This window comes from Elephas maximus, chromosome X (genome assembly GCF_024166365.1).
Source record: "Elephas maximus indicus isolate mEleMax1 chromosome X, mEleMax1 primary haplotype, whole genome shotgun sequence".
NCBI classification, from domain to species: Eukaryota; Metazoa; Chordata; class Mammalia; order Proboscidea; family Elephantidae; genus Elephas; species Elephas maximus.
The window spans coordinates 144,807,255-144,827,800 of NC_064846.1; the positions used below are offsets into that span (position 1 = coordinate 144,807,255).

At 38.7% G+C, this 20,546-nt stretch overlaps 1 protein-coding gene across 12 annotated transcripts in view; it reads left to right on the forward strand.

Annotated features, from left to right (window-relative positions):
* The window catches only part of DMD (dystrophin), a 2,447,064-nt gene that overhangs the window by 1,567,870 nt on the left and 858,648 nt on the right, over nt 1-20,546 (forward strand). For all 12 annotated transcript variants that reach the window (XM_049872854.1, XM_049872851.1, XM_049872858.1 and 9 more), the window contains one exon: nt 7,139-7,303. In XM_049872854.1, coding sequence (XP_049728811.1) covers nt 7,139-7,303 — 165 coding nt within the window. The remainder of the gene's footprint in view (nt 1-7,138; nt 7,304-20,546) is intronic.

Sequence of the window (20,546 nt, forward strand, 5' to 3'; positions counted from 1 at the left end):
AGGAGAACTAGTATCTTTACAATATTGGCCCTTCCAATCCATAAACAAGGTATATTCCTCTACTTTTTAGGTTTTCCTTAATTTCTCCTAGTAATGTTTGTAGTTTTCTGCACAGAAGTCTTGTTTTTATATGAATTGTCAAAAACAACTTCTAAAATGTAAGAATTTACCTTCCAACAAACTTCAAACCAAACCAAACCAAACCCAGTGCCAATGAGTCGATTCCAACTCATAGCGATCCTATAGGACAGAGTAGAACTGCCCCATAGAGTTTCCAAGGAGCGGCTGGCGGGTTTGAACTGCCAACCCTTTGGTTAGCAGCTGTAGCACTTAACCACTACGCCACCAGGGTTTCCCCAACAAACTTATGAGTGCTTATTTTCCAGAACTTTGACGCATACTTTTCACAAGAGACAATATAATAGCTAAACAATGCTGTATCGTTGCTGTTTAATTTTCATTTCAATGATTACATAGTGGTTAAATTTTTTTTTCTTTTTTATTGCTTGTTTGCCTTTTTTTTTGTCAAATTCCTATTTATGTCCTTTTTCCATTTTAGAGTACATTATATAGTAAGAATATTACCCTTTCATCTGATAGGTGTTGCAAATATCCCCAGTTGTCATTTGCTTTTAACTTTGCTTATTGGCTTTAATTTCTAGATGAACCATAAAAATATTATATTGTATAGTTTTTCATATCCCTTTCTGCTTTTAAAGGGCTTCCCCACACCAATATTTTATTCTGGCTCTGTTATTAAAAAAATTTTTTATATTTAATGCTTTAATTTCTCTAGATTTTCTTTTTGTGTAAAGTATGAAGTCAGAATCGAGTATCTGTTTATTTTTAAAACAGGCACCTCTTTATGCTAATATTAAAGCTTCAACACATCAGAAATTGAAAGAATAAGGAAGCTAATCTTGCGTGAAATTAGGTCAAGATTTGGTTATATACTATATTAACACATAAGGAAACTGGATATATTTAATTGTTTTCTTTCACTACAGGGAACATATTGCATGAAGCATATGGTTTTATAATACTTAAAAAGATGCTTAGGGAAAATGATGTGTTTTCCTAGTCAAGTTTTTGTGTCTTTATATTTTTATGAGAATGTGAAGTAGTAACGGCAAAAGGAAATTATTTTAAGACGTGTAGAAACGGACATAAAACTTACTCTTAACATCATAAATTACTCACACCTGTTATCTTTTTCCATGACATATTGAAGAAGACATCAACCCCTATGATTATTTTGAAAGAGAGGGGGAGCACAAAAATTACCTGTTAGAAGGTCTCAATTTCCACCCTACTATTAACCCTGTGAAATTGTCATAGGAAAATATTAAGAACATCTGTTCTTTAGATATACCATCGCCTATTTTTTTTTATTAATAATGATTCATTATTAAAATATACAAAGTGCAATTTCTCACCAATATTTAGTGGTAAGAAGAAAAGCTGATCATTTTTCTTTTAAAATTAACTTACCCCCACCTTTTTTTTTTTTTGCAAAGACATTTACATTTTTCAAAAAATGTATTTAAAGTATGTTGAAAAATCTCCACCCAACCCTCTATCTAGGAGTCCCTAGGTGAGGTAAAGCATTGGAATACCAACCTAAAGGATGGCAGTTCAAACCCACCCAGAGGTACCTTGGAAGAAAGTCCTGGCAATCTGTTTCTCAAAAGTCACGGCCTTGAAGACCCTATGGAGCACAGTTATACTCTGCAACATATGAGGTCTCCATGAGTCAGAATAGACTGGTCCATTTTTGTTTTTGTTTTGTTTTTTGCTTTTTTTATCCCCCATCTGCTCCTATTCTCACCAAGCATTTATTTCAGTTCCAGAAATAGTTTATGCAAATATAAATAATCTCCCGTCTCTTTTTTTACAAAAATGACAGCATACTAGGTGTACTCTTCTGTATCTTCATTTGTTTTTACTTAATATATTTTGGAGGTCTTCCTGTTTCAAAACAGAAATATCTTCTTCAGTTTTTACATGGACCATATGTTCATCATATATGTGAGTCATAATTTATTTAACCAGTTCTCTGTTGCTGGACATTTAGGTTGTTCTTCTAATGGCTTGTCATCATAAACAATGAATAACCTGTATATGCCATTTCATGTGCCTGTGAATGTATCTATAAGATAAATTCCTAGAAGTTCTGAGTCACGAACTGTCTTCCAGTTGGGTGCACCAATAGATGCATCCTATCAGCCATGTGTGAGAGTCTCTATTTTCCCACAGCCTTGGCAGCGTGGGATGTTTTCAGAGCTGGGTTGTTGCTAACATGATGGATGAAGCTCTGATTTTCATTTCTCTCATTATGACCATGGCTGGGCTTCTTGTCCTATGTCTAAAGTCCCTTTGTATTTTATTTTCTGTGAACTGTCCCTAGCTTTTGTGTAATTTTCTTTTGTACTTTTTGCCTTTTCTTATTAATTTACAGAAGCTCTTTTTCTTCTTTATATGTATTAGGAAAACTAGGCCTTTGACTGAGATTGAGTTGCAAATGTATTTGCCAAGTTTGTCATTTGTTCTTTAATTTTGCCTTGGTTTTCTTTGGCATGCAGAAGTTTCTAGTTTTTATATAGTCCAATTTACTAATATTTTTGTTAATTAAACTAAAGCTGTTTAACTTGAGGAGAAAATTTACATTTTTTTATGTGGATGGGTAGTCTAGACAGATATTTCTAGCCATACATTAAAAAATAATTAATTAATTAGTCCTGAATTTGTAAATTGTCTTTCATTCAACAGGTATTTATTGAAAGTTTATCATGTATAGGAAGCCAGTTCATTCATAAATCAAACCTCAGTGAGAGAGGTTGAAGTAAATAACAAATTAAAATAGAGTGAGGTAAATACTACGATGGTGGGAAACATAAGGTCTATAGGGTTATCCCTAATGCAGACTTCATAACTACGTTGAAAACTGCTTGTGTGTCCAAAGTCTCATTATAAGCTATGATTTAATTACTCTAGATATTAGTCAGATCTTCTCACCACTTGTGCTGTTTTCTGTTCAGGGATTGTTGTACCCCTGAAACCTGGGAGGTGTGAGCAAAGCAGTTGAGAAGGAAACCAACAACCTTACTTAAACGCTATACAGATTTCTGTGCTTACATCTGAAGCCTAAAGGAAAAGGAAGCTACTTTTGATCAGATAAAAATGTGTTCATAGACCGATTTTAGAGATTTTAGGAAAATATGATGGCTATTATCTCCAGTAGCTTCAGAAAATAGAGGTTCTTAGACGCTGTTAGTTGAAGCCATAAAATGCTTTTCGCATGTACTTGTGAGTAGAAAACGACCCAATAAAAATATTAAAAAACTCTAGTTATATCCTTTTAAATGTTGGAAAAAATAAGTTGTGAGCATTATTAGATTATATGTCATATACATAGAATTGCATTCATGATACCACCCATCACATATATACAAACATAGTACAGCACCACAGATGGGATTATGGGGTTTGAACTCCCACAAAAAACAAATAGGCCTTCATTTAGTACAATATTTACTTGGCTTTATGTTTTTGTTAGCTGCCATTGAGTTGAGTTGGGCCCCGATTCATGGAGACTCCACGTACAACTGAAGGAAACATTCCCCATGTTGAGTTTCCGATGGGCTGGTGGTGCGCATGAGTTCCATTGGCTGGCCATCAAACCTGGGTCTTTTGCAAGGAAGGAGAGAATTCTACCACTGAGCCACCACTGCCCCTCACTTGGCTTTGTAGCAGGATATGAAGCAGGCAATGAAGCAGATACAGCAGCATCATTTTGTTGAGAAGTCTGGCAGCTACCTGAACATGGAGCTTCTTTTGCACCCTCTCCCACACAGGGAAAGGCTGCCGGGAATGAGATCCAAGAGATGTCAGGGTCACCTTGAATAGAAGCCACAACCTCTATTTCCCATCAATCTTTTATACCATTTAGTCACAAAGACCTAGGGCCTGTATTGCAACTCATGTCTCGTCCCAATCTAGGTGCAGTTCCACACAGCAAACAAAGCAGGCCCAACATTCTCCACTTATCCTAAAGTTGGCATTTCTAAGGAAACAGTCCTGTGGGGGCTTAAGGTTAGTCCCAGGCTGGTCAACATCAGCCCAGGTCAGATGTCAGCTCTTTACTCATGCATATACATACATTATACACAATCATGGAAATGCAATATGTTTCATTATACACACTGTGTGCATATAATAATGTTATGGATTGAATTGTGTCACCCAAAAATGTTTGTCAACTTGACTAGGCCGTGATTCCCAGTGTTGTGTGATTGTCCTCCATTTTGTGCTCTGATGTAATTTTCCTATGTGTTGTAAATCCTAACCTCTGTGATGTTAATGAGGCAGAATTGGAGGGAGTTACGTTAATGAGTCGGGACTCAGTCTACAGGATTAGGTTGTATCTTCAGACAATCTCTTTTAAGACATAAAAGAGAAAAATCTAGCAGAGCGGAGAGGAACCTCATACGACCAAGAAAGTAGTGCCAGCAGCAGAGCGTGTCCTTTGGACCCGGGGCCCCTGTGCTAAGAAGCTTCTACACCAGGGGAAGATTGATAACAAGGACCTTCCCCCAGAACCAATAGAGAGAGAAAGCCTTCCCCGAGAGATGACATCCTGAATTAGGACTTCTAGCCTCCTAGACTGTGAAAGAATAAATTTCTCTTTGTTAAAGCCATCCACTTGTGGTATTTCTATTATGGCAGCACTAGATAGCTAAGACAAAGAGCATGTGTCAGATCTCTTTCCCTATAAATCAGTTGATTGATTGTTTTATCCATGTTTCTCCTTTTTACCCCAAAACTCTTGGGACCAGTGAAAAGAATCTAATGTTAATTAGCCCTTTCAAAAGCATATAAAACTATTGCTCTAAATTATGGAACATTATGATACACTAGTATATTAGTATATTTACATAGTTAACTTTTAAATGTACTCCTATTCATAATATCATAATAATATTATCATGTAATAGATGTATATTATGACATATTTGCATTACAGTGTAATATATTATTAGGATATTGTTACTAATAATATCATAAAAGTTGACCTTGTGGATTCACATCCTTTATTCCTGTGTTCCTGTTTTAACCCTTGATAATTTAAAGAAAAAGTCTTTACTTTTACTTATCCTGGCTCTTTCCTTACCATTAGAACTTGGGCAATAATAGTTAATATTTAAAGACTTTATTTTTATTCACTACTGTACAGAGTATTGTTCTAAGCTATTTTTATGGATTCCTTTATTTAATCCCCACCAGAACCCTATGAAGCAGGTACTGTCATTGTGTTCATTTGACAAGAGCTGGAACCAGGATTTAAAACCAAACGCAGTGGTTAAGAGCTATGGCTACCAACCAAAAGGTTGGCAGTTCGAATCACCAGTGGCTTCTTGGAAACCCTATGGGGCAAGTTCTACTTGGTCCTACAGGTTCACTATGAGTCAGACTCAACTCTACAGCAACAAGTTTGGTCTTTGGGTTTTAGCCTATCTTTAAACTAGTTGCCGTCTAGCAAACTCTGACTCATGGCAACCCCATGTATATCAGAGCAGAACTGTGCTCCACTGGGTTTTCGTTGGCAGATTTTTCAGAAGGAAATCACCAGGCATTTCTTCTGAGGTGCCTCTGGGTGGACTCTAATCCATAACATTTGATTAGCAGTCAAGCACATTAACTGTACTACCCAGGGACTTCAGCCTAACTCTAGACCCCACAATTTTTAACACCATATTATACTGCTTCCCACTTTATTTAACCTTTCTCAATACCAGCATTATCATCTATGTAAAAATCAGGATAGTAGTAGTATCTGTGGTGCCCTGGTGACGCAGTGATTAAGAGTTCGGCTGCTAACCAAGAGTTTGGCAGTTCAGATCCACCAGCCTTTCTTTGGAAACCCTATGGAGCAGTTCCACTCTGTGCTAAAGGGTCACTATGAGTCGGAATTGACCCAATGGCAAAGTGATTTTGTTTTTAAATAGTACCTCTATCAAAGAATTGTTAAAAAAAAAAACAAACCCAGTGCTGTCAAGTCAATTCCGACTCATAGCGACCCTATAGGACAGAGTAGAACTGCCCATAGAGTTTCCAAGGAGTGCCTGGTGGATTTGAACTGCTGACCTCTTGGTTAGCAGCTATAGCACTTAACCACTACGCCACCAGGGTTCCAAAGGATTGTTAGGTAGATTTAAAAAACAACCAAAAAACAAACTCGTTGCCATCGAGTCAATTCCGACTCATAGCAACCCTACAGGTCAGAGTAGAACTGCCCCATAGGATTTCCAAGGAGTGGCTGGTGGATTGGAACTGCCAACCTTTTCAGTTAGCAGCTGTAGCTCGTCATAGCTCCTAAGCATGGAAGGTCCAAACACGGTGCTTGGCACATACCAAGCCCATAATAAAAATAACCTATAATCAATCTGTTATATTCTACTCAAATCCAAACATCATTTCTACTTTTCACCCCAATTGTTTGCTTCTGTTATACTTGGTTACAATAGGGCTCACAAACTATAGCTCACAAAACTCTTACCTCATCAATTTTCCTTGGTTAGGCTTTGCAGGAAAGAAAAATAGAAGCAAGTATATTGGAAGAAAGTAGTTGCTAAACAAACAAAAATTATAGTTCTGGTTTGCTTTGTGTTTTATGATGCTCTTTGAAAATAACTCTCATGCATTTGAGATTTAGATCTGTTAGATATCTGACAGTAATGCTGAATAACTTGGGCTTACTCATTTTTATAACCTCAAAGGCACAGAGCCTGACATATAATGCACAACTGAGCGGGTAGATGAATAATGTATTCCTTCCCTGGCATCAGTTGGGTGTGCATTTGTGTGGATGTGTTTTGTTTTTGAATTTTCAAGAAGGCGTTAGTATCTACAATGCCTAGAATTTTTAGGGAGAGGATAAATGAACAATTTCTAATACATGTATTAAATGCTACTATAAAAGATGCACATAATTAATATCATGCTATTAAAATACTGAAATTAGTATATGTCCATAACATTTTGTAACTATTTTATAAGAAATAATTTTGAGAATACTTCTTTTTCCTTTTTGCTTTACACCATGAGAAAATTTTCCCATATTTTTATTTTTTCCTTTCAGGTTTCTAGAGATCTACCTGAGAAGCAAGAAGAAATTGAGGCTCACATAAGAGACCTTGGGCAGTTTGAAGAGGAGTTAAATCATCTGCTTCTGTGGCTGTCTCCTATTAGGAATCAGCTGGAAATTTACAGTCAACCAAATCAAACAGGACCATTTGACATTAAGGTACAGGCTTTTTGCTTTAAATCTTATTCTCTAAAATAACGGCAATATCCCTGAACTAAGTTACTTGTGAATTTTCCTTATTATTCTCATCATTGTTGTTATAATCATCATCATCATTATTATTATTATCTGGCTACCATTTCCTGTTTGTCTTCCAGCCTTTACTAACAACAGTGTTTTCATTAACCTCTTACCACTAGAATGCCTTCCTCATATTTGTTACTCTGGTTCATTTTTTTCATTCTTACTTTAAGTGCACTTGATATATAGTTGTATATTCATCCCTTACGTAAATTCGAAATCACTTAGGAGATCGTTTTTTTTTTTTGTATGTCTTCAAGTCGATTCTGACTCATAGTGACCAATAGGACACAGTATAACTGCCTCATAGGGTTTCCAAGGAGAGGCTGCTGGATCCGAACTGCCAACCTTTTGGTTAGCAGTCTGAGCTCTTAACTACTTCCCCACTAGGTGCCTACAAAATAAAGTCTAGGTTCTTTAGTAGACATTGAAAGTCCTTCCCAGAAAATTTACGTTTCCATTTTCTTATTCTGCCGATATTCTCACTTCTCCTCAATTACCAACAACCTTTGCTTCTATTCCAGCTGCACCAAATTATATGGCATCTTTAGATCCATGTGGTTTCATGCTTTGCCTGGGTTCTTGACCTTCCTTCTTCTTAAAATAACATCTTTTTTCTTTTTGGCCTGGTAAATTTTTCTCTATCTTTCAAGACCTAAGTCGATGTCATTGCCTCTTCAAAGCTTTCTTCCATACCCTAAATATCATTCAAATCTCCCTTAGGATTTCTTTTAAACCTCCGTATCCATCTTCTCCAACCTTTTTCATGTTAAATGGCACTTAAAGTTCACAGACCTGAGTGCTTCTTACACTGTTCTTTGACAGCAGGGGACTCTTCTTTATCACCACTCCCACATTCACTTCCCAACCACCCTCAGCCCAGGGCCAAGTATATGGGAGTTACTTGTAAGTATTTTTGAATTAATGAATAAAAATTGTAAGGCAATCAGAAGAGTGATAAACATGCTACAGGTAAGCCTGGGCTCCAGACCAACCTACCAATTGGGCGCCCCCATCGCCACCATTTAGTGTCCCTGTTGTCATAGATTATTCCTTATTTTTCTCCCTTCTTAGAAGCATATTCTGAGGATTCTTCCTGTTTTGCATCTCCTTAGGGGCTTAAGATATTAACTAGCCAGTCAAATAAACCAATTCAATTGAAAGCACAACCTATTAATTAATGTGTTGTTGTTGTTAGCTGCCATTGAATTGACTCCAACCATATTGTACACAGTGATCCCATGTACAACAGAATGAAACATTGCCCAATCCTATACCATCTTCACAGTCCTTGGCATGCTCAAGCCCATTGCACGCCAAGTTATAGCCACTGTGTATTTTGAGTGCCAGCCCTGGTGGTACAGTGGGCAAGCTCTCAGCTGCTGACCACAATGTCAGCAGTCCCAACCCACCAGCCACTCCATGGGAGAAAGATGTGGCAGTCTGCTGCCATAAAGATTTACAGTCTTGGAAACCCTATGGGGTAGTTCTACTCTGCTATGAGTCAGAACTGATTCGACGGCAATGTTTTTTGTTTGTTTGTTTTTTCCCCAACCTAGGGGCCTCATCTTCCAGGATTTTATCAAACGGTATTCTGTTGTAACCCATAGGGTTTTCACTGGCTAATTTTCAGAAGTAGATTTCCAGGTTGTTCTTCCTAGTTTGTCTTAGTCTATAAGCTCTGCTGAAACTTGTCCACCACTAGTGACCCTGCTGGCATTTAAAATACCGGAGGCATAGCTTTCCACATCATAGCAACACACAAGCCTAACATTTTTATCTCCATTTAGTTGCTGTTTTGTTAGAAGAAAGGGAAGTGACAAAAAGAAGTCTGTAGTAGAAAAGAAAATGAAAATTTGGAAGAGATGGGCTTGAGGGAATATAAGGAGAGAAGGAGGGGAGGGTTTGCTACAACTAAAATGAGGTATATTCGCAAAGTGAACTCCATTACTTTTCCATTACTTCTTCCTGACGTTTTAGAGATAGATATCATTTAGCCAGTGCAAAACCCAGGCTGTTCAGCCGGTGGCATGGTGTTGGGTGCAGATACAGTCAAACTCAGGAAGAACGGTAGGTGTCCCCCAGTACCAAGTTTACTTGGCTATAAGAAAGGACAGATAACAACACAGCATGCACAATGATGGCATAGTGGAATTTTTGATTCCCAGGTGTGGCTTCTAATGACCTAGTCATCCTGCACTTGGGTCACACATGGTCATAAGGGGTAAGACTGGGTGACTACAAGACACATAAATTCAGGGAAGCCATCAGCTCTGGGATCCCTTCAGCTTTTCCACCTGTCTAGTCTGTGGTGGGAGACAGTGGTGGTTCAGTGGTAGAATTCTTACCTTCCATGTGGGAGTCCTGGGTTGAATTCCCATCCAGTGCATCTCAAGCACAGCCACTGCCCACCTGTCAGTGGAGACTTGCATGTTGCTATGAAATTGAACAGTTTTCAGCAGACCTGCCTGGCTAAGACAGACAAGGAAGAAAGGCCTGGCAATCTACTTTCAAAAGATCAGGCAGTGAAAACCTTATGGATCACAATGTTCCAGTCTCAATGTGCCTGGGGTTGCCATGAGTCTGGGAATGCCTTAAAGGCAGCTAACAACAACATTACACAATTTGTCTTCAGAGGTATACGACTAGGTCCAATTTTCCTGTACAACTGCGTCTCATCAATACTGATTTTTCATTACTCAATACACAATCTCAACAATGAACTACGGTTTCTTAATCCAGCACACAATAATTTTATCCAGGTTCTCAGTTATCTTGGATCCAGTATACTCTTAAAAATTCCTTGAGTTAATACTGCGAGGAGGAAAGGCCATAAGCCTTTCACCAGAAAGTAGCTTTTTGTAACTCCCCAGAAAAAGCACATCCTTCTACTTTTAAATGTAACCTTTGGTTAAAATATGCCTCTTCATTACAGTGATGAAAAATAGATTAAACGCCTAGCTATCCCTATACATGGAAACCCTGGTGGTGTAGTAGTTAAGTGCTACAGCTGCTAACCAAGCGGCTGGCAGTTCAAATCCACCAGATGCTCCTTGGAAACTCTATGGGGCAGTTCTACTCTGTCCTATAGGGTCGCTATGAGTCGGAATCAGCTTGACCGCAGTGGGTTTGGTTTTTTGTTTTATCCCTATGCATTGACTATATTTAAGAGGAAAGATAACAATGTCTCCTGGCACAAATGGATGTTGTTGACTGAACCAACGTGACATTAGTCCCAATCTCTGCCTGCCAGAACAGCTCCCAAATGTCGAAAACCAGCATTGAGTCTTAGTTTATCCATGGCCCCATAGAGTCCCTGCAGTTTGGAGAGCAAGCCGCTGTCAGCTGTGTTAATCACTTTCCTTTATCAAAGCTACAAGTCAACGTTCTCATGGCTGTGTGTAGTTTCTGAGAGTCATGATATTTGCCTCCTGCAGCTTGGTCTAAATCACTGAGGGGAGAGGCAGCTGCTTTTTTCCTGGCAGTAAAACTCCTTTGGCTTCAGTCTTGTGTGCATATTCTGAGTTTTTCATCCCTGGAGTGCAGATTTCAAAAATACGCCTATAGCTTTTTTTTTTTTTTTTTTTCCAGCTTGTGGCTATATCCAGGAGCCCTAGTGGCAGAGTGGTTAAGAGCTTGGCTGCTAACTGAAAGATTGGTAGTTCAAACCCATCAGCCTCTCCATGGGAGAAATATGTGGCAGTCCACTTCTGTAAAGATAATAGCGTAGGAAACACTATATCAAAATCCATTGCCATCGAGTCAATTCTGACTCTGAGCGACCCTGTAGGACAGGGTAGAACTGCCCCATAGAGGTTCCAAGGAGCGCCTGGTAGATTCTAACTCCCGACCTTTTGATTAGCAGCTGTAGCTCTTAACCACTATGCCACCTGGGTTTCCAGGAAACCCTATGGGGCAGTTCTACTCTGTCCTGTAGGGTCGCTGTGAGTCAAAATCGGCTCAACGGCAACGGGTTTATGGGCTGTATTCAAGGTACAAAAGAACAGAAATCTGCATAGATGATGATTCAAGAGTTTCTCCCCATAATTCTCAGGATGTGGTAACCTGTGTGAATAATTTAAAAACTTACCTGTTCTTTATCCTTCTTTGTCTAGCTTCTATCTCTGTTCACTGGCTAATAAATGATTTAGTAAGATGGCATGAGTTCTTCTGCTATAAGATATGTGATTTAGTCTTTACAGCTAATTGTAGTCTCTGCTTAAAGAGATTGAACCTTTTTACAGTTAAAATAAGATGGGAAAATGGACTTTACTCAACTTTGTTGCTGTTCTTGCTAGTTGCCATCGAGTGACTTCTGGCTCAAGGCAACTTAGCTTTAACCTACTGAAAAGCAACAAGAAAGTTTTTAAACAGTTTTGAGGACATGCCCCTCATTTAACACAGAGAAAGAAACTTCCTTTAAAAATGTTCAGGCTCAACAAAAAATAGATAAATAAAATATTTTAAAAAGCACACACTCACACAATAAGCAAAGTCAAAGACAAAAGAAAAATTAGCAACGAGTTAATGCAAAGAAAGTAGCCTCCATTTCTTAATTTCAAAGAATTTTGAGGGGGGAGGGGGCTCTGGCTGTAGTGGCTATGGCTATCTCTGAAACAAAGGGCCTAGGGCCTTACCACCCGGATCATTTGTTTTCTCTAGTCAATCTCTGAGTACTTGTTAAAAAAATATGTAATACCCTCTGTGAGCCTCAGTTTTGCCTGCTTGGCACTTCATGCTTATTGATGAAATGCAGCTAGCTGTGTAATGAAACCCAAATAAAAAAAGCCTGAAGGGCAATGTTCTAATAAATATATTGTTTATGCTGGAGTGAAAATTGACTGCGCATCTCTTGGTTTGTGCAATTTACTCCAGAAATATTCCTATTCAGGAAATCCTGCAAATAGCAATATTCATCTTGAAAATCACCTCCCAGAACCCTTAGCAAGCTGAGAAACATAATCAATGAGCTCATGATGTAGAGGGTGAAAATTAGGCATAATCGCAACCCTTTGCCATCCGTCAGCCCACCAAAAGGCAGGGCTTTGAATTTGGATTTTCAAATGTACTCTCAATGTAGACATAAAATATGTTGATTTCAGATTTCAGAAATGATAATTGAATGCCAAGATCCAAAGACCAGTTAAAATTTCTATAAAGAGCCTTATGATGTTTTTAATCTTTAGTGAATGCTTTCAATAATGAGCTAGAGGTATACTATTTATCTGACATAAAACTGCCTAACTACTGCTTTCCAAACTTTTTATTAAAATATGAGGTCGGGGTGGGGGGGGGCACATAATTTTAAGTTAAGGCTTACTGACTGAAATACATTCATATTTATGACAGGGAGGTATTTTTTTTCTTCCCCACAAGAATGATTTTCCTTCTGTGGTCTATAAATAAACGCAACATGCTGCTCTGCTGGCTCGTCCTTACCGTATAAGAAACATAATTGCCCATAATGGCAAACCTACACTGGAAACTACCAAAGGGCATGATTGCAGTGACGGAAACTTAAAGAAATTGAACACCGAAAACCTTCTTGGCCTTTGCATTGCTGTGAGTCTTCACAAGATCAGCTTTGCAGAGGTTAATGTCATCTAGTTCACTGTTTGTAATGAGATAATTCACCTTCAAATAAGCATTCCCTTAAATAGATGAGTAGTTTATAGGGTCGCCATGAGTCAGAATTGACTCGATGGCACTGGGTTTGGTTTTTTTTTCCTCAGGTTAGGTTGACAGAGATATCTGATTTAGTTGTTTTTTTTTTTTTTTTTAAGAGGATGGCAGTGGGGAGATGACATTGCAGCACTAGTCACTATAGCCAAAAGGTGCAAACAACCTAAGTGTTCACCAACAGATGAATGGATAAGCCAAATGCGGTATATACATGCAATGGAATACTACTCAGCCAGAAAGAGAAATGAAGTCCTGATAAAACCAACAACAACAACAAAAAAAAAACACCTGTTGCCTTCCAGTCGATTCCAACTCATAGCGACCCTATAGGACAGAGTAGAACTGCCCCATAGAGTTTCCAAGGAGCACCTGGTGGTTTCGAACTGCTGACCTTTTTGGTTAGCAGCCGTAGCACTTAGCCACTATGCCGCCAGGGTTTCCAAAGTCCTGATACATGCTACAATATGGATGAACCATGCAAACAATATGCTGTGTGAAATAAGTCAGTCACAAAGGGACAAATAGTGTATGATCCCACTTATATGAAATTTAATTTCTAAAATAGGCTAATGTAGAAAGGCTGAAGTTTATTAGTAGTTACCACAGGCGGGAAGGAGGGAGGATGGGGAGTCATTGTTTAGGAAGCATTGAGTTTCTGTTATGGCGATGGAAATTTGGCAATGGAGAATAGTGATGATTACATGACATGATTAATGCAATGGAAGTCACTAAATTGTACATGTAAAAAATGTCAAATTGGCAAATATTGAGTTATATATATTTTTGCAATAACTAAAAAAAAGAGTAGTGATGGGGAGATGAGGAATAGGGAAAAGGACCCTGTCCTCCTGTATCTAATCTTCTTTCCAAGAAAAAAAAAATTCAGTGTTTGTTCTCTCTTGGGCATAAAAATATTTCTATGGAACATGTCCTGAAAAATAGAGGATTAAAGTTGTTGGTCAAAAAGGCACAATATCCTCGCTCACCATGTAACTAGACAGGGATTCACTGAACTTTAAAAACTATCCTAAATTTAGGATGATTTTGGGCAAGAGTATAATTGTGGCTCTGATAAACCTTGGAGATTGTGGGAGTTTACGGGTAATTCTGTATTTAAGTGGAATTAGGCATCTGATTTTTTCTATGAACACTGGATGTCATAATTCTTCATTGTTCTTTCCATCTCTATACAAACCCAAAAACCATTGCTGAGTTGAGGTAGCATAACAGGAAGAGACACAAAAGACCCAAGTTTGAATCCCAGCTCTGACACATGCTGACTTTATAAAATTGCTTAATTCACTTACTTTTCTTCACCTTACTTTTGACTTCATAAAAAATGAAAAATGGAGTCAATTTCCCTAGGACTCTATTGGATCAAAGCAAAACTAACGTAGGAGCACGTTTCCTAAAGCAATAGAAAAAGATGGTGAATAGGACTTACCCTGTTGTAGCAAGAATTTTAGTACAAGCCCCTGAGAAAGAAAATTAAACTCATTGCTGTCCAGTCGATTCTGACTCAAGGTGGCCCTAAAGGAGAGGGTAGAACTTCCCTCATAGAGTTTCCAAGGCTGTAAATCTTTACAGAAGCAGACTGCCACATCTTTTTCCTGCGGAGCAGTTGGTATTTTGAACTATTGACCTTTTGGTTAGCAGCTGAGCACTTAACCATTGCACCACCAGGGCTCCTTAGAAGGAAAATTAGGTTTGCAAAATACTTCACTTTCTAAAGAGAGCAGAAAGTCATTACCAGACAATCCTTCCGAAAATGATACCTGATGGTCAGGAGATTTTCATTGCTAATCAACCCAACTTGCCTGTTTAAGGAGACACCCAAACAACCTGAGAAGAGTTCCTTAAATTGAGAATTTTGGGAAAAGAGAATTCAAATAGGACTAACACTTTGTTGGCCAAGAGGAAACTATTGTGGCTTTTAGTGTTTCCTTGTTGCTATGAGTGGGAATTGACTCAAGGGCAATGGATCTGGTTTCTTTGGTTTGTTCATGGGGTGAGGGGAGAAGAGTGCTTTCCTTTCTCCCCTGCCCAGCCAAGTGGGAGGGCTCCAAAAGACCCTCTATTACAGTGGTCCTCAAATCATTCTGCTTATAAAACTCTAAAAATGTTTCTGGAAAACTGAGTATCTTCTTGCACATTTTAAAGCTGGCGTCTATTTTCCCCCTGGCATGTTGCAAATATTGATATTTAAAAGTGTTGCATTATTCTTTTGAATGCATCCAGTGGAATCTAAATACCATAGCAATATGACACCGTCCATTTAAAAAAAAATACATGAACAAGCTCATCTTTAATAAATAGAAGCTTTATGTCATTCCTTTTTCTTCTTTAAATCATGTTTCCATTCTACTTCCTCAAAGAATTATATCTTAATATAATATATATTTATGCTGTAAAGTCTTTTATTAGCCACTCTATCATACTTCTCCATGACAAATATATCTATGTGGATTTATTTTCAACTTTTCAGAACAATTTCCTGTGACTATAAGGCTCTAAGTATTCTTTAAATCCTTTAGATTGAGTCATATCTACAATTATTAAAAACAACTATACATATTAAATAACAGATAACCTAAATATTTGCAGGTTTTGATAAATAATTATTAAACATACTCAGTGAATTTTTATTGGAAGTGAATCTATTAATGAGACAAATGGATGAGTGGTTGATGGTACCTTGATTAAAGGAGGCTTTACAGGCACCAATATTCCGAAGTGTCCTTTGGTTTGGCGTAAATACGTCTTCAGGACAATGTGCCATTGGGATGGGTCAGAGGAGGTATGCGTTTATTTTGTACAGTTGGAGAAGGGCCATCATTAAAACAAAAAGTAGGAAGGATAATTGGAATGATGTGTCTAGCACGGGAACAAACCCTGACACTTGTAGAAATTGAGAATCTAGAAAGTGATTCCATGAAAACCATCTACGTCTTCATGTACCTCCAGGGTCATACCCCAGGGACAGCCACTCTAGGAGAGATGGACATTCTGTGAGAGGGAAGAGGAGCCACTTAGTCTATGGATGGGCACTCTTTAAGCTGCCAAAACACAGCCAAGTTTATCTCACCACAGCCCATGCCTTCAAACATAAGACCCCTTTGTCTGGGGTCTTAAACGCTAGCAAGTGGCCATCTAAGATGCATCAATTGGTTTCACCCCACCTCGAGCAAAGGAGAATGAAAGATACAAGGTAATTATGAGCCCAAGAGACAGAAAGGGCCACATAAACCAGAGACTACATCAGCCTGAGACCAGAAGAACTAGATGGTGCCCGGCTACAACCAATGACTGCCCTGACAGGGAACACAACAGAGAACCCCTGAGGGAGCAGGAGAGCAGTGGGATGCAGACCCCGAATTCTCGTCAAAAGACCAGACTTAATGGTCTGACTGAGACTAGAAGGACCCCGGTGGTCATGGTTCCTAGACCTTCTGTTAGCCGAAGACAGGAACCATTCCTGAAGCCAACTCTTCAGATAGGGATTGGACTAGACAATGGGATAGAAAAAGACGGTGGTGAAGAATAGCTTCTTGGATCAAGTAGACACTTGAGAGTATGTTGGCATCTCCTGTCTGGAGGAGAGACGAGAGGGCAGAGGGGGTCAGAAGCTAGCAGAATGGACACAAAAAGAGAGAGCGGAGGGAAGGAGTGTGCTGTCTCATTAGGGGGAGAGCCATTAGGAGTATATACAGCAAGGTGTATATAAATTTTTGTATGAGAGACTGACTTGATTTGTAAACTTTCACTTAAAGCACAATAAAAAAAATTTTAAAAAGTCCTCACGCCTTCAATGCACGCATCACACTGTGGACTCACTCTGAACTTAAACCAGTTGCTGTCAAGTCCATTCTGACTCCTGGTGACCACATGTGTATCAGAGTAGAATTGTGCTCCACAGGGTTTTCAATGGCTGGTTTTTCAGATGTAGATCACCAGGCCTTTCTTCCAAGGCATCTGTGGGTGCACTTGAACCTGCAACCTTTCGGTTAGTAGCTGAGCATGTTAAACATTTGTACCACCCAGGGACTCCCGCTCTGAACTTACTAGTATCTAAAATCTGAAACTCTGTTCCACATGTGCTGCTTTTAGGTAATATCTCCTCTGTCCTGCACTTTTGCAGTCAACGTTTTGGTATTGGATGCAGGGCTGTCCGGCCTGGCCCTACTGAGGCTTATTCACTGAGGTCCCTGACCTTTAGGCTAAGTGCCTTCCATTTCCTATTTCAGTCCTGGCCAAGGCAGAGAAGACACAAGAAACCCACTACCACTGGGAGGTAGCATCAGCAAGCAGCTTTGCTGGCCTGAGCCTGGTTTCTGGTTCACCTCTGGTGATTTCCAGCTCCTACATTTTCACTGAACCCAGTCTGCCCCTACTCGCTGCCATCCTGCCTCAATTCGGATTATTCTGACCCACTTACTGGCCTACCTCTCACTCTACCCCTCCCCACAAAAGAAAACCAACCTGTTCTTACCCCAAACTACTTGACTGAAGTCTTAATAAATTTGTTAACTCATCAATCCAGTTGATAGTGAGGATAGAGAGCACAGAAACTTTGGGTCCCGATTCTGTCACACGGTTTATTGCAGTCTGTCAAAGATTCTTGTCATTGCAGATTTTATATGTCTGTCTTCTATAGCTTCTTCTATAAGCTGTTGTAAAAAAAAAATCTCAAACAGACTGGACCCTACAATTCATCACTGGAAACCTCCATTTATTCTGACTTCAATTGAAACATCATTTCCTTTTGGCTGCAATTATTCAATTAGTTACTAAACTCTAATTGTTTTATTTCATACCCAGTTCACATTGTTCCACTTTGCCCACAAGCATACGTTTGCAAACTTTATCAAATGTATTTTTGTAAACCACATGAACTTCATTTGCATATATTCCTGATTAACTTCTCTAGGCAAAGAAACACATGAAGCTAAACCAATGAAATTTCTCTTTGGCTAACAAACCATTTATTGATTAACTACAAGGTCCTAATATGTTAAGGTGACTCTCACCTTCAAGTTACTTAGAGTTGAGTTGATGTATAAATATGCCTCAATGTACTGAATAGAATCAGTGCAGAAATGTTTGCAATGCAAGTTCAATAATGTAGAAGTGTAGGCCAGGTTTGAGGAGGCTGGATGCCATTTTAAGGAAATCATTTTTGTTAGTTGCCTTTGAGTCACTTCCAACTCCTGGTGACCCCATGCAAAACAAAATGAAATCTTGCCACGTTCAGTACCATCTTCATGATCTTTGGTATGCTTGAGAATATTGTTGCAGCCACTATGTATTTTGAGTGCCTGCTAACCTAGAGGGCTCATCTTCAGCACTATACTGGGAAACAGTCTATTGTAATCCATAGGGTTTTCATTGGCTAATTTTCAGAAGTGGATCACCAGTCCTTTCTTCCTAGTCTGTCTTAGGAAGTTTTGCTGAAACTTGTCCACCATGGGTGACCCTACTGGTATTTAAAATACTAGTGGCATAGCTTCCAGCATCATAGGTACACCCAAGCCACCATAGTATGACAAACTGACGGTCCTAAGGATCTCAGACATTATCTTTGAAAGAAGTGGGAACTATTAAAGGGAGGTAACAGGCAAACTCACAGAGGATGGATTTGCACAGTACAGGACCAAAGTATATATACTCAGGAAGCTCCAAGGTAGTTTGTTGAAGAGCAACATTGACCTGGACTAAGACTCTGGCTGTTGAGACAAAGAGGAGGAGATAATGTAAAGAATTGTTTTCCAAATTGTTGCTGGTGACCCATTGGTGAGTTGTGAACTCAATTTAATGGGTGAAATGAAATAGAATAAGATAGTATAGGGTATAGTAGCATATAATACAAATTATCAGACTGTGAGATAAAATTTTTTTTTTTATCTCCTATGGTATAGATTAGTATTTAGTGACACTGTTGTTTTTAACTAAAATAAATAAATGATAGATGAGAAGAGAGAGAGGAGAAAGAAGGTTGCAATGTAAAATATATTTCTTACTTGGCAGTCAGTGAAAAAAGGTTTGAAAGCCATTTATTTAAGAAATATCTACATAATAAAAATAATGGGCCTTTAGTGCATGAAAAGGAGCCCTGGTGGCGCAGTGGTTAAGCGCTCAGCCGCTAACCCAAAGGTCAGCAGTTTGAACTCACCAGCCACTCCAAGGGAGGAAGATGTGGCAGTCTGCCTCCATAATGATTACAGCACTGGAAACCCTATGGGGCAGTTCTACTCTGTCCAATAGGGTCGCTATGAATCAGAATAGACTCAACAGCAACGGATTCTTTTAGCATATGAGTAGATGTGAAGGGAGGGAGAAGTCAGGGCTATCTCCGATTAATCCATCTTGACTCCTTCTGCTCACTCTTTCCTTTTCTATATTCTCATAAACCATGCTTTTAAGAATCCATATTGTCATATCCCTTAGAATCAGCCTCAAAGATATTGGTCTGGAGGTTACGGAATTAACTTTTATTGTGGTAAAATATCATTCTGAAGTATATTTTAAAGTTAACTTTTCTCTCCCAAGAGCAGAATATGCTTTTATTTATGTTCCTAATTTTAAGAGTATCTGTTACAGTCCTTTTGTACAAAATGAATTAATTAGTGCTCAGTGAGGTCATACTGAGTTAATTATTTATTACAAGGCTGAGAGTAAATTTATCTTCCCATGACTGAACAGATAATACTATCTTGTGGTGCAAAATTCAAAGTCATAAAAAGTCATAGAAAACCATAAATGCTCCTTCCCCTATCTCTTTCTTTCAACCACCCAGTTTCTCTACCCATAAGCTGCCAAGATTATCCGTTTCTTAGGTAGCATTCCAGGGATAGGATATTTATGATATTTATGTGTGTGTGTGTGTGTGTGTGTGTGTGTGTGTGTGCATGTGTAGGAATTCCCAGGTGGAATAAATGATTACATGCTGGACTACTAACCAAAAGATTAGTGGTTTGAATCCACCCAGAGGTGCCTCGTGAGAAAGTCATGGAGATCTGCTTCAAAAGGTCACAGCCATTGAAAACCCTGTGGAGCACTGTTCTACTCTGACACACATGGGGTCACCAGGAATCGGGATCAACTGGATGGCAGCTGTTTTTTGTTTTCTGGGTGTGTGTGTGTGTGTGTCTGTATGTGTCTCTGTGTGTGTGTCTGTATGTATGTCTCTGTGTGTGTGTATTTTCTTTTCTCCTCCTGTCCTTTTTTTTTTTTTTTAACTAACAGGTAGCATACTCTACACACTGATTCTGCATCATGCTTTTTTCGATTTAATGATATATACTGTCAATTATTTTCCATATTAGTATTTAAAGAGGTTTCTCATGTCTTTTAAAGTTGCATACTATTCTAAGGATGTACCATATGTCATTTAACCAACATTCAAATTAGTGAACCTTTAGTTTATTTTCAATGTTTGCTATTGCTACATTGTAACAGTATATAACTTTATGTACATGTCATT